Raw genomic sequence first — 17,949 nt, 5'->3', positions numbered from 1 at the left:
CAAGTACAACACTGGAAACATAAATACCATTCCGTTAGGGATAGATAGCTCCCAATGCCTTTTTATTAGTTGGTCCTTCCCATTTGAGGTTCTTGACATGGTCATGGTGATATATCACAGTGTCGAAGGGCCGAATGTCCTACTCCTGCACCTATTTTCTATGTTTCTATGTTTATATGTCACACAATCTAAGCACAGATTTGGTGAAGCCTTCACCAAATGGTTGAGCTGCCCCAGCTTCTCACTGATTGTCATTGTCGCTTTGAATTCCCTCGGTCCCATTGACACTTTCCGAACTGTCAGATACCGAGCCATTATTAAGCTGCCTGACCTTCTTTTCAATGCTTGTGATTCTGTGTTTTAATTTCTGCTGTGTGGAGTTGTAGTCATTTAAAAGTCTGGCCAATCGTGTGTGTAAGTTGTCGAGGTTTGATTCCAGTCTCTGCACCTTCTCCTCCATGTCTTTCTCTCCCATTACCACTTCCACACTCTCCTCGTCCAGCAGTCCTTCTTTTATTAAAATCTCCTTGCCTCGCTCTTCGAGAACTTTCTTAGCCTCCGGAAACTCGATCAAGGCTTCCATGAGATCATCTTTGGACAGACGGAAGAGGTCCGAGTATCCAATGCTGCGGATATTCGCTGTCCTTCTGTTACCCATCTTACTGCCCTTAATGTTCAGGATACTGATCTCCCCAAAGCAGCCGCCCGCAGTCAGGGTGACAAACTGGGTCACGCCATCCTCGGCCACCACGGCCAGCTTGCCCTCCTTGATAATATACATTTCTTTCCCGATATCTCCCTTGCGACAGATATAATCTCCAGGGCTGAAAACCTGAGGTCTTAGCTTCAATACTAACTCCACCAACAGGCCAGCCTCACAGTCTTGAAAGATTCGCACCTTCTTCAGAGTCTCCAAGTGGACATTGATGGCGATTTCTGCCTTCAGTTTGTCCGGCAGGTTTTTCAGCACCTCGCGCTCATCCACCGTTTTTTTGTTAGCCCAGAGGTAGTCAAACCATTTAATGACCCGCGATTCCACCTCCTTGCTGACCTTTCGAAACTGCATGTAATGTTTGATGGCATCGACCCTGGCCTGGAAATCTGCGCGGGATGCATTCATGTTGGATATCATTGATCCGACATTGCCCACTATCGTGGCAAAGATGAGAACTCCCACCAGAAAATCAAAGACCACGAACAGGAACTCGATATCCAGGACAGGCGCTGGTGTCTCTCCAATAGTGGTCAATGTCAGTGTTGACCAGTACAGAGAGTAAATGTATTCCCTTGCCAGATAGCCATGATAAGGCTCAGAGATGTTCGGATAAACCCAACGATCGGAACCAAAGCCAATGGTCTTGGAGATTGCAAAGTAAATACAGGCGTTCCAGTGAATGATGACCAACAGATACAGCAGCAGATTGCTGATCCTGAAGACATTCGGGTAGTTTGTTCTGGTTTCTGTCCGATCACAAAACTCAAACATGCGTGGGAATTTCAGGAGGCGATTGAATCGTAGCTCTGGGTAATTAAATCCCACAGCTATGTAACCAAGATCAGTAGGTAAGATAGAAATGATGTCTAACTTAAACTGAAATGTCTTGATACAATTATCTCGTAACTTCTTTAAATCTTTGACGAGAAGACCCTGTTCAAGAAAACCTGTTCAAGCATAAAGAGGCAATATTACTGATTGCAACACAAGCAAATCAAGTCCTCATGTACATTGTAAAACTTCCAGTACAATAACTCGCTATCACCATCTATATACAATGGCCCACTATCACTATATACACTATCTCACTATCACTATATATACTATCCCACTATCACTAAATACACAAGCGCACTATCACGATATACCCTATCCCACTAACACTACAGACACAATCGCATTATCACTATATACACGATCCCACTATCACGATATATACTATTACTATGTATATACATTATCCCACTGTCACTATATACACTATCACACTATCACGATATATACTATCACTATGTATATACACTATCCCACTATCAACTATATACATATCCCACTATCACTGTATACACTATCACTATGGTATATACACTATCCCACGATGACTATACACACTTTCCCACTATCATTATATACATTTTCCCACTATCACTACATACACTATCCCACGATCACAATATACACTATCCCACTATCACGAGATACTCTATCCCACTATCATGAGATACACTATCACAATATCACTAAAAACACAATCCCACTATCACTATATACACAATCCCACTATCATTAGATACTCTATCCAACTATCACCATAAATACTATCCCACTATTACTATATACACTATGCCAATATTACCAAAGACACTATCCCACTATCACGAAATACACTATCCCACTCAGACGAGATACACTATCCCACTATCACTATATACACTATCCCACTATCACTAGATACACTATCCCACTATCACTAGATACACTATCCCACTTTCACTATATACACGATCCCACTATCTCTCGATACACTATCCCACTATCACTATATACACTATCCCACTATCACGATATACACTTTCCCACTATCACTATATACACTATCCCACTATCACTGGGCACACTATCCCATTATCACTATATACACTATCCCATTATCACTATATACACTATCCCACGAGCACGATATATACTTTCCCACTATCACTATATACACTATCCCACTATCACGAAATACACTATCCCACTATCACTTTATACACTATCCCACTATCACTATATACACTATCCCACTATTACTATATACTCTACCCACTATCACTATATACACTATCCCACTGTCACTATATACACTATCCCACTATCACCATACACTCTATCTCACTATCACCATATACACTATCCCACTATCACTATATACACGATCCCACTATCACAATATACACTATCCCATGATCACCATATACACTATTCCACTATCACGATACACACTATCCCACTATCATAAGATACACTATCCCGCTATCACTAGATACACTATCCCACTATCAATATATATACTATCCCACTATCATTACATACACTATCCCACTATCACTAGATATACTATCCCACTATCACTATATAAACTATCCCACTATCACGAGACACACTATCCCACTATCACGATATAAACTATCCCACTATCACGAGACACACTGTCCCACTATCACTATATACACGATCCCACTATCACAATATACACTATCCCATGATCACCATATACACTATTCCACTATCACGATACACACTATCCCACTATCATAAGATACACTATCCCGCTATCACTAGATACACTATCCCACTATCAATATATATACTATCCCACTATCATTACATACACTATCCCACTATCACTAGATATACTATCCCACTATCACGATATAAACTATCCCACTATCACGAGACACACTATCCCACTATCACTATATACACTATCCAACTATCACTAGATACTCCATCCCACTATCACTATATACACTATCCCACTATCACTATATATACTATCCCACGATCACTATATGCTCTAACCTACTGTCACTTTTTACATTATCTCACGATCACTTTATACACTATCCCACTATCACTATATACACTATCCCACTTTCACCATATACACTATCACTATATACACTATCCCACTGTCAATAAATACATTGTCCCACTATCACTATATACACTATCCCACTATCACCAAATACTCTATCCCACTATCATTATATACACTATCCCACTATCACCATATACACTATCCCACTATCACCATATACACAATCCCACTATCAGCAGATACACTATCCCACGATTACTATATACACTATCCCAGTATCAGTATATACACGATTCCATGATCACTATTTACATTATCCCACTATCACCATATACACTATCCCACTATCACAATATACACTATCCCACTATCACTGTATACACAATCCCACTATCACAATATACACTATCCCACTATCACTATATACTCTATCCCACTATCACTGTATACACTATCCCACTATCACTATGTACACTATCCTAATATCTCTAGATACACTATTACTATATACACTATCCCACTATCACTATATATTCTATCCCACTATCACTATATATACATTTCGCATGATCACTATATACACTTATCCCACTATCACTATATACACTATCCCACTATCACTTTATACACTTATCCCACTATCACTATATAAACTATCCCACTATCACCATACAGACTATCCCACTATCACCATATACACTATCCTACGATCACCGTGTACACTATCCCTCTATCACTAGATGCACTATCCCACTATCACTACATAAACTATCCCACTATCATGAGACACACTATTCCACTATCACTATATACACTATCCCACTATGACTATATAAACTGTCCCACAATCACGAGATACACGATCACACTATCACTATATACAGTATCCCACTATCTCTATATACTCTATCCAACTATCACCAGAAATACTATCCCACTATTACTATATACACTATCCAACTATCACCATATATACTATCCCACTATCACTATATACACTATGCCAATGTTACTATATACACTATCAGCCATGAACTCATTGAATGGCGGTGCAGGCTAGAAGGGCCGAATGGCCTACTCCTGCACCTATTTTCTATGTTTCTATCCCACTAGCACGATAAACACTTTCCCACTATTACACTATACATTATCCCACTATCACTTTATACACTATCCCATTATCACTATATACACTATCCCACTATCACTATATACACGATCCCACTATCACAATATACACTATCCAATGATCACCATATACACTATTCCACTATCACTATACACACTATCCCACTATCATAAGATACACTATCCCGCTATCACTAGATACACTATCCCACTATCAATATATATACTATCCCACTATCATTACATACACTATCCCACTATCACTAGATATACTATCCCACTATCACTATATAAACTATCCCACTATCACGAGACACACTATCCCACTATCGCTATATAAACTATCCCACTATCACGAGACACACTATCCCACTATCACTATATACACTATCCAACTATCACTAGATACTCAATCCCACTATCACTATATACACTATCCCACTATCACGAAATACACTATCCCACTCAGACGAGATACACTATCCCACTATCACTATATACACTATCCCACTTTCACCATATACACTATCACTATATACACTATCCCACTGTCAATAAATACACTGTCCCACTATCACTATATACACTATCCCACTATCACTATATACTCTATCCCACTATCATTATATACACTATCCCACTATCACCATATACACTATCCCACTATCACGAGACACACTATCCCACTATCACTATATACACTATCCAACTATCACTAGATACTTCATCCCACTTTCACCATATACACTATCCCACTGTCAATAAATACACTGTCCCACTATCACTATATACACTATCCCACTATCACTATATACTCTATCCCACTATCATTATATACACTATCCCACTGTCACCATATACACTATACCACTATCACTATATACACAATCCAACTATCAGCAGATACAATATCCCACGATCACTATATACATTATCCCAGTATCACTATATACACGATCCCACGATCACTATTTACATTATCCCACTATCACCATATAGACTATCCCACTATCACAATAAACACTATCCCACTATCACTGTATACACAATCCCACTGTCACAATATACACTATCCCACTATCACTATATACTCTATCCCACTATCACTGTATACAGTATCCTACTATCACTATGTACACTATCCTAATATCTCTAGATACACTATTACGATATACACTATATACACTATCCCACTGTCACTATATACACTATCCCACGATCACTATATACACTATCCCACTATCACTATCTACACTATCCCACTGTCACTATATACACTATCACACTATCATCATACAGACTATCCCACTATCACCATATACACTATCCTACTATCACAATATACACTATCCCACTATCACAATATACACTATCCCACGATCACCATATACACTATCCCACTATCACTATACACACTACTATCCCACTATCATTAGATTCACTATCCCACTATCACTAGATAAACTATCCAACTATCACTGTATACTCTATCCCACTATCACTATATACACTATCCCACTATCACCATATACACTATCCCACTATCACCATACACACTATACACTGTCACCATAAACACTATACACTGTCACCATATACACTATCCCACTATCACTCTATACACTATCCCACTATCACAATATACACTATCCCACGATCACCGTGTACACTATCCCTCTATCACTAGATGCACTATCCCACTATCACTACATAAACTATCCCACTATCATGAGACACACTATTCCACTATCACTATATACAGTATCCCACTATCTCTATATACGCTATCCAACTATCACCATAAATACTATCCCACTATTACTATATACACTATCCAACTATCACCATATATACTATCCCACTATCACTATATACACTATGCCAATATTACTATATACACTATCCCACTAGCACGATATACACTTTCCCACTATTACACTATACATTATCCCACTATCACTTTATACACTATCCCATTATCACTATATACACTATCCCACTAGCACGATATACACTATCCCACTATCACTAGATACACTATCCCACTATCTCTCGATACACTATCCCACTATCACTATATACACTATCCCACTGTCACGAAATACACTATCCCACTCAGACGAGATACACTAGCCCACTAGCACTATATACACGATCCCACTATCACTATATACACTATCCCACTATCTCTCGATACACTATCCCACTATCACTATATACACTATCCCACTATCACTATATACACTATCCCACTATCACTGGACACACTATCCCACTATCACTACATACACTATCCCATTTTCACTATATACACTATCCCACTAGCACGATATATACTTTCCCACAATCACTATATACACTATCCCACTATCACGAAATATACTATCCCACTATCACTTTACACACTATCCCACTATCACTATATACACTATCCCACTATTACTATATACATTATCCCACTATCAATATATACACTATCCCATTATCACTATATATACGATCTCACTATCACGATATACACTTTCCCACTATCACGAAATACACTATCCCACTATCACGAAATACACTATCCCACTATCACTTTATACACTATCCCACGATCACTATACACACTATCCCACTATCACTATATACAGTATCTCACTATCACTACATACACAATCCCACTATCACTATATACATTTTCCCACTATCCCACTATCACTTTCTACATTATCCCACTATCACTAGATACACTATCCCGCTTTCACTGTATACATTTTCCCACGATCACTAGATACACTATCCCACTCTCACTATCCCACTATCACTATATACACTATCCCACTATCACTATATATACTATCCCACTATCACTACATATACTATCCCACTATCACTATATACTCTAACCTACTGTCACTTTTTACATTATCTCACGATCACTTTATACACTATCCCACTATCACTATATACACTATCCCACTTTCACCATATACACTATCACTATATACACTATCCCACTGTCAATAAATACACTGTCCCACTATCACTATATACACTATCCCACTATCACTATATACTCTATCCCAATATCATTATATACACTATCCCACTATCACTATATACACAATCCCACTATCAGCAGATACACTATCCCACGATCACTATTTACATTATCCCACTATCACCATATACACTATCCCACTATCACAATATACACTATCCCACTATCACTGTATACACAATCCCACTGTCACAATATACACTATCCCACTATCACTATATACTCTATCCCACTATCACTGTATACACGATCCCACTATCACTATGTACACTATCCTAATATCTCTAGATACACTATTACTATATACACTATCCCACTATCACCATATACTCTATCCCACTATCACTATAGATACATTTCCCATGATCACTATCTACACTATCCCACTATCACCATATACACTATCCCACTGTCACTATATACATTATCACACTATCACCATACAGACTATCCCACGATCACCATATAGACTATCCTACTATCACAATATACACTATCCCACTATCACAATATACACTATGCCACGATCACCGTATACACTACCCCACTATCACTATACACACTATCCCACTATCATTAGATTCACTATCCCACTATCACTAGATAAACTATCCAACTATCACTGTATACTCTATCCCACTATCACTATATATACACTATCCCACTATCACCATATACACTATCCCACTATCACCATACACACTATACACTGTCACCATAAACACTATACACTGTCACCATATACACTATCCCACTATCACTATATACACTATCCCACTATCACAATATACACTATCCCACGATCACCGTGTACACTATCCCTCTATCACTAGATGCACTATCCCACTATCACTATATAAACTATCCCACTATCATGAGACACACTATTCCACTATCACTATATACGCTATCCCACTATGACTATATAAACTGTCCCACAATCACGAGATACACGATCACACTATCACTATATACAGTATCTCACTATCTCTATAAACGCTATCCAACTATCACCATAAATACTATCCCACTATTACTATATACACTATCCAACTATCACCATATATACTATCCCACTATCACTAGATACACTATCCCACTATCTCTCGATACACTATACCACTATCACTATATACACTATCCCACTGTCACGAAATACACTATCCCACTCAGACGAGATACACTAGCCCACTATCACTATATACACTATCCCACTATCACTAGATACACTATCCCACTATCACTATATACACGATCCCACTATCACTATATACACTATCCCAATATCTCTCGATACACTATCCCACTATCACTATATACACTATCCCACTATCACTACATACACTATCCCACTATCACTGGACACACTATCCCACTATCACTATATACACTATCCCATTTTCACTATATACACTATCCCACTATCACTGGACACACTATCCCACTATCACTATATACATTATCCCACTATCACTACATAAACTATCCCACTATCATGAGACACACTATTCCACTATCACTATATACACTATCCCACTATGACTATATAAACTGTCCCACAATCACGAGATACACGATCACACTATCACTATATACAGTATCCCACTATCTCTATATACTCGATCCAACTATCACCATAAATACTATCCCACTATTACTATATACACTATCCAACTATCACTATATACACTATGCCAATATTACTATATACACTATCCCACTAGCACGATATACACTTTCCCACTATTACACTATACATTATCCCACTATCACTTTATACACTATCCCATTATCACAATATACACTATCCCACTAGCACGATATACACTATCCCACTATCTCGCGATACACGATCCCACTATCACTATATACACTATCCCACTGTCACGAAATACACTATCCCACTCAGACGAGATACACTAGCCCACTATCACTATATACACGATCCCACTATCACTATATACACTATCCCACTATCTCTCGATACACTATCCCACTATCACTATATACACTATCCCACTATCACTATATACACTATCCCACGATCACTATACACACTATCCCACTATCACTATATACAGTATCTCACTATCACTACATACACAATCCCACTATCACTATATACATTTTCCCACTATCCCACTATCACTTTCTACATTATCCCACTATCACAATATACACTATCCCGCTTTCACTATATACATTTTCCCACGATCACGAGATACACTATCCCACTCTCACTATCCCACTATCACTATATACACTATCCCACTATCACTATATACACTATCCCACTATCACTACATATACTATCCCACTATCACTATATACTCTAACCTACTGTCACTTTTTACATTATCTCACGATCACTTTATACACTATCCCACTATCACTATATACACTATCCCACTTTCACCATATACACTATCACTATATACACTATCCCACTGTCAATAAATACACTGTCCCACTATCACTATATACACTATCCCACTATCACTATATACTCTATCCCACTATCAGCAGATACACTATCCCACGATCACTATATACACTATCCCAGTATCACTATATACACGATCCCACGATCACTATTTACATTATCCCACTATCACTGTATACACAATCCCACTGTCACAATATACACTATCCCACTATCACTATATACTCTATCCCACTATCACTGTATACACTATCCCACTATCACTATGTACACTATCCTAATATCTCTAGATACACTATTACTATATACACTATCCCACTATCACTATATACTCTATCCCACTATCACTATATATACATTTCCCATGATCACTATCTACACTATCCCACTATCACCATATACACTATCCCACTGTCACTATATACATTATCACACTATCACCATACAGACTATCCCACGATCACCATATAGACTATCCTACTATCACAATATACACTATCCCACTATCACAATATACACTATGCCACGATCACCATATACACTATCCCACTATCACTATACACACTATCCCACTATCATTAGATTCACTATCCCACTATCACGAGATAAACTATCCAACTATAACTGTATACTCTATCCCACTATCACTATATATACACTATCCCACTATCACCATATACACTATCCCACTATCACCATACACACTATACACTGTCACCATAAACACTATACACTGTCACCATATACACTATCCCACTATCACTATATACACTATCCCACGATCACAATATACACTATCCCACGATCACCGTGTACAATATCCCTCTATCACTAGATGCACTATCCCACTATCACTATATAAACTATCCCACTATCATGAGACACAATATTCCACTATCACTATATACGCTATCCCACTATGACTATATAAACTGTCCCACAATCACGAGATACACGATCACACTATCACTATATACAGTATCTCACTATCTCTATAAATGCTATCCAACTATCACCATAAATACTATCCCACTATTACTATATACACTATCCAACTATCACCATATATACTATCCCACTATCACTATATACACTATGCCAATATTACTAGATACACTTTCCCACTATTACACTATACACTATCCCACTATCACTAGATACACTATCCCACTATCTCTCGATACACTATCGCACTATCACTATATACACTATCCCACTATCACTCGATACACTATCCCACTATCACTATATACACGATCCCACTATCACTATATACACTATCCCAATATCTCTCGATACACTATCCCACTATCACTATATACACTATCCCACTATCACTATATACACTATCCCATTTTCACTATATACACTATCCCACTATCACTGCACACACTATCCCACTATCACTATATACACTATCCCATTTTCACTATATACACTATCCCACTAGCACGATATATACTTTCCCACAATCACTATATACACTATCCCACTATCACGAAATACACTATCCCACTATCACTTTATACACTATCCCACTATCACTATATACACTATCCCACTATTACTATATACATTATCCCACTATCAATATATACACTATCCCATTATCACTATATATACTATCTCACTATCACGATATACACTTTCACACTATCACTACATACACTATCCCACTATCACGAAATACACTATCCCACTATCACTTTATACACTATCCCACGATCACTATACACACTATCCCACTATCACTATATACAGTATCTCACTATCACTACATACACAATCCCACTATCACTATATACATTTTCCCACTATCCCACTATCACTATATACATTATCCCACTCTCACTATATACACTATCCCGCTTTCACTATATACATTTTCCCACGATCACTAGATACACTATCCCACTCTCACTATCCCACTATCACTATATACACTATCCCACTATCATTATATACACTATCCCACTATCACTATACACACTATCCCGCTATCACTACATACTCTATCCCACTATCGCTATATACACTATCCCACGATCACAATATACTCTATCCCACCATCTGTATACACTATCCCGCTATCATTATATACACTATCCCTCGATCATTATCTACACTATCACTATATTCACTATCCCACTGTCACTATATACTCTATCCCACTTTCAGTATATACACTATCCCACTGTCACTATGTGCACTATCCCACTATCACTGTATACATTTTCCAACTATCACTATTTCCACTAGCCCACTATCACTATGCACACTATCCCACCATCACTATATGCAGTATCTCACTATCACTACATACACAATCCCACTATCACTATATACACTATCCCACTCTCACTATATACACTATCCCACTATCACGATATACACTATCCCTCTATCACTATATACACTATCCCATTCTCACTATATACAGAATCCCACTGTCACTATATACACGATCCCACTCTCACAATATACACTATCCCATGATCACTTGATACACTATCCCACTATCATTGTCCACACTATCCCACTATCACTATATACACTATCCCACTATCATTATACGTACTATCCCACTATCACTATATACACTATCCCTCTATCACAATATACACTATCCCACTATCACTGTATACACTATCCCTTTATCACTATATACACTATCCCATTCTCACTATATTCAGAATCCCACTGTCACTATATACACTATCCCACTCTCACTATATACACTATCCCATGATCACTATATACACTATCCCACTATCATTGTCCACACTATCCCACTATCACTATATACACTATCCCACTATCACTATACACACTATCTCGCTATCACTATATACACAATCCCACTATCACTATGTACATTTTCCCACTATCACTATGTACACTATCCCAATATAACTATATACACAATCCCACTATCACTATGCACATTTTACCACTATCACTATATACACTATCCCAATATCACTATATACACTATCCCACTATCACTATATATACTATCCCACTATCACTATACACACTATCTCACTATCATTATATACACAATCCGACTATCACTATATACATTGTCCCACTATCACTAAATACACTATCCCAGTATCACTTTCTACACTATCTCACTATCACTATATGCACAATCCCACTATCACTATATACATTTTCCCACTCTCACTATATACACTATCCCACTATCACTATATACACTATCCCACTCTCACTATATACACAATTCCACTATCGCTACATACACTATCCCACTATCACTATGCGCACTATCCCACTATCACTATATATACTGTCTCACTATCACTATATACACAATCCCACTTTCACTATATAGATGTTCCCACTATCATTAAATACACTATCCCGCTATCACGATATACACTATCCCACTATCACTGTACACAATATCCCACTCTCACTATATACACTATCCCACTATCACTATACACACTATCCCACTATCACTATATACACTATCCCACTATCACTATATACACTATCCCATTTATCACTATATAGACTATCTCACTATCACTATACACACAATCACACGATCACTGTATACATTTGCCCACTCTCACAATATACTCTATCCCACTATCACTATACGCACTATCCCACTATCAGTATATACACTATCCCACTGTCACAATATACATTTTCCCACTATCACTATACACACTATCCCACTATCACTATATACACAATCACACTATCACTATATACATTTTCCCACTCTCACTATATAAACTATCCCACTATCACTATACGCACTATCCCACTATCAGTATATACACTATCCCACTGTCACAATATACATTTTCCCACTATCACTATAAACACTATCCGACTATCACTATACACAATATCCCACTATCATTATATACACTATCCCACTATCACTATATACACAATCACACTGTCACTATATACATTTTCCCACTCTCACTATATACACGACCCCACGATCACTATATACACAATCACACTATCACTATATACATTTTGCCACTATCACTATATACACTATCCCACTATCAGTATATACACTATCTCACTAATACTATATACACTATCCCAATATCACTATATACACTATCCCACTATCAGTATATACACTGTCCCAATATCACTATATCCCCTATCCCACTATCACTATATACCCTATCCCACTATCACTGTATACACTATCCCACTATCACTGTACACACTATCCCACTATCAATATATACACTATCCCGCTATCACTATATACATTTTCCCACGATCACTAGATACACTATCCCACTATCACTATATACACTATCCCACTATCACTATATGCTCTTTCCCAATATCGCTATATACACTATCCCACTACCACAATGTACTCTATCCCACCATCTGTATACACTATCCCGCTATCATTATATACACTATCCCTCTATCATTATATACACGATCACTATATACTCTATCCCACTTTCAGTATATACACTATTCCACTATCACTGTATGCACTATCCCACGATCACTGTATACATTTTCCCACTATCACTATTTCCACTAGCCCACTATCACTATGCACACTATCCCAACATCACTATATACAGTATCTCACTATCACTACATACACAATCCCACTATCACTATATACACTGTCCCACTCTCACTGTATACACAATCCCACTATCACTAGATACACAATCCCACTATCACAATATACACTATCCCACAATCACTATATACACTATCCATTATCACTATATTCACTATCCCTCTATCACTATATACACTATCCCATTCTCACTATATGCACTATCCCATGATCACTCTATACACTATCCCACTATCATTGTCCACACTAACCCACTATCACTATATACACTATCCCACTATTATTATATGCACTATCCCACTATCACTATATACACTATCCCACTCTCACTGTATACACAATCCCACTATCACTCGATACACTATCCCACTATCACTATATACACTATCCCACTCTCACTGTATACACAATCCCACTATCACTAGATACACAATCCCACTATCACTTTATACACTATCCCACTATCACTATATACACTATCCCACTCTCACTGTATACACAATCCCACTATCACTAGATACACAATCCCACTATCACAATATACACTATCCCACAATCACTATATACACTATCCCTCTATCACTATATACACTATCCCTTATCACTATATTCACTATCCCTCTATCACTATATACACTATCCCATTCTCACTATATGCACTATCCCATGATCACTCTATACACTATCCCACTATCATTGTCCACACTAACCCACTATCACTATATACACTATCCCACTATTATTATATGCACTATCCCACTATCACTATATACACTATCCCACTCTCACTGTATACACAATCCCTCTATCACTATATACACTATCCCACTATCACTATATACACTATCCCTTTATCACTATATACACTATCACATTCTCACTATATTCAGAATCCCACTGTCACGATAGTCACTGTCCCACTTTCACTATATATTCTATCCCACTATCACTATACACACTATCTCACGATCACTATATACACAATCCGAATATCACGACATACATTTTCCCACTATCACTAAATATAATATCCCAGTATCACTATATACATTATCTCACTATCACTATATGCACAATCCCACTATAACTATATATATTTTCCCACTATCACTATACACACTATCCCACTATCACCATGCACACTATCCCACTATCACTATATACATTGTCGCAATATCACTATAAACACTATCCCACTCTCACTATATACACAATTCCACGATTACTATATACACTATCCCACTCTCACTATATGCACTATCCCACTATCACTATACACACTATCCCACTATCATAAATACACTATCCCACTATCACTATACACACTATCCCTATATCACGATATACACTATCCCACTATCAATATATACACTATCCCACTGTCACTATATACACTGTCCCACTATCACTATACACACTATCCCTATATCACTATATACACTATCCCTATATCACTATATACACTATCGCTATATACACTATCCCACTATCACTATGCGCACTATCCCACTATCACTGTATGCATTTTCAAACTATCACTGTACACACTATCCCACTATCACTAGATACACTATCCCACTATCACTATATACACCATCTCACTATTACTATATACACAATCCCACATTCAATTTATAAATGTTCCAACTATCACCATGTACACTATCCCGCTATCCCGATATACACTATCCCACTATCACTATATACACTATCCCACTATCACTATATACACTATCCCACTATCACTGTATACACTATCCCACTATCACTGTACACACTATCCCACTATCAATATATACACTACCCCAATATCACTATATACACTATCCCACTATCACTATATACACTATCCCACTATCACTATATACACTATCCCACTATCACTGTATACACTATCCCACTATCACTGTACACACTATCCCACTATCAATATATACACTACCCCAATATCACTATATACACTATCCCACTATCACTATATACACTATCCCACTATCACTGTATACACTATCCCACTATCACTGTATACACTATCCCACGATCACTATATACACTATCCCGCTATCACTATATATACTATCCCGCTATCAGTGTACACTCTATCCCACTATCGCTATATACACTATATTATTATCACTATATACACTATCCTACTATCACTATGCACACTATCCCACTTTCAATATATGCATTTTCAAGCTATCACTGTACACACTATCCCACTATATCTAGATACACTATCCCACTATCACTAAATACACTATCTCACTCTCACTATATACACAATCCCACTTTCAATGTATAAATGTTCCAACTATCACTAAATACACTATCCCGCAATCCCGATATACACTATCCCACTTTCACTATACACAATATCCCACTATCACTATATACACTATCCCACTATCACTGTACACACTATCCCACTATCACTATATACACTATCCCAATATCACTATATACACTATCCCACTATCACTGGACACACTATCCCGCTATCACTATATACACTGTCCCACTATCACTATATGCTCTATCCCACTGTCACTATATCCACTAACCCGCTATCACTATATACACTATCCCACTATCACTATATACACTATCCCACTATCACTATATACACTATCCCGCTATCACCATATACACTATCCCACTATCACTATATACACTATCCCACTATCACTGTACACACTATCCCACTATCACTATATACACTATCTCACGATCACTATATACACAATCCCACTGTCACTATATACATTGTCCCACGATCACTATACATACTATCCCACTATCACTGTATACACTATCCCAATATCACTATATACACTATCCCACTATCACTATATACACTATCCCACTATCACTAGACACACTATCCCACTATCATTATATACACTATCCCACTATCACTATACACACTATCCCTATATCACTATATACACTATCCCGATATCAATATATACACTATCGCTATATACACTATCCCACTATCACAATGCGCACTATCCCTATATCACTATATACACTATCCCACTATCGCTATATACACTATCCCACTATCACTATATACACTATTCCACAATCATTATATACACTACCCCACTATCACTCGACACACTATCCC

At 37.5% G+C, this 17,949-nt stretch overlaps 1 protein-coding gene across 1 annotated transcript in view; it reads right to left on the bottom strand.

The window, feature by feature from the left end:
- Nucleotides 1–241: 241 nt before the first annotated feature.
- Nucleotides 242–17,949, bottom strand: part of LOC139266176 (cyclic nucleotide-gated channel alpha-2-like) — a 223,676-nt gene continuing 205,968 nt past the window's right edge. The window contains exon 5 of the mRNA XM_070884010.1: nucleotides 242–1,662. Coding sequence (XP_070740111.1) covers nucleotides 242–1,662 — 1,421 coding nt within the window. The remainder of the gene's footprint in view (nucleotides 1,663–17,949) is intronic.

The sequence above is a fragment of the Pristiophorus japonicus genome, chromosome 6 (assembly GCF_044704955.1).
Source record: "Pristiophorus japonicus isolate sPriJap1 chromosome 6, sPriJap1.hap1, whole genome shotgun sequence".
Lineage (NCBI taxonomy): Eukaryota > Metazoa > Chordata > Chondrichthyes > Pristiophoridae > Pristiophorus > Pristiophorus japonicus.
The sequence above is the reverse complement of the archived record's forward strand: the minus strand, read 5'-3'. Positions and strand labels throughout refer to the sequence as shown.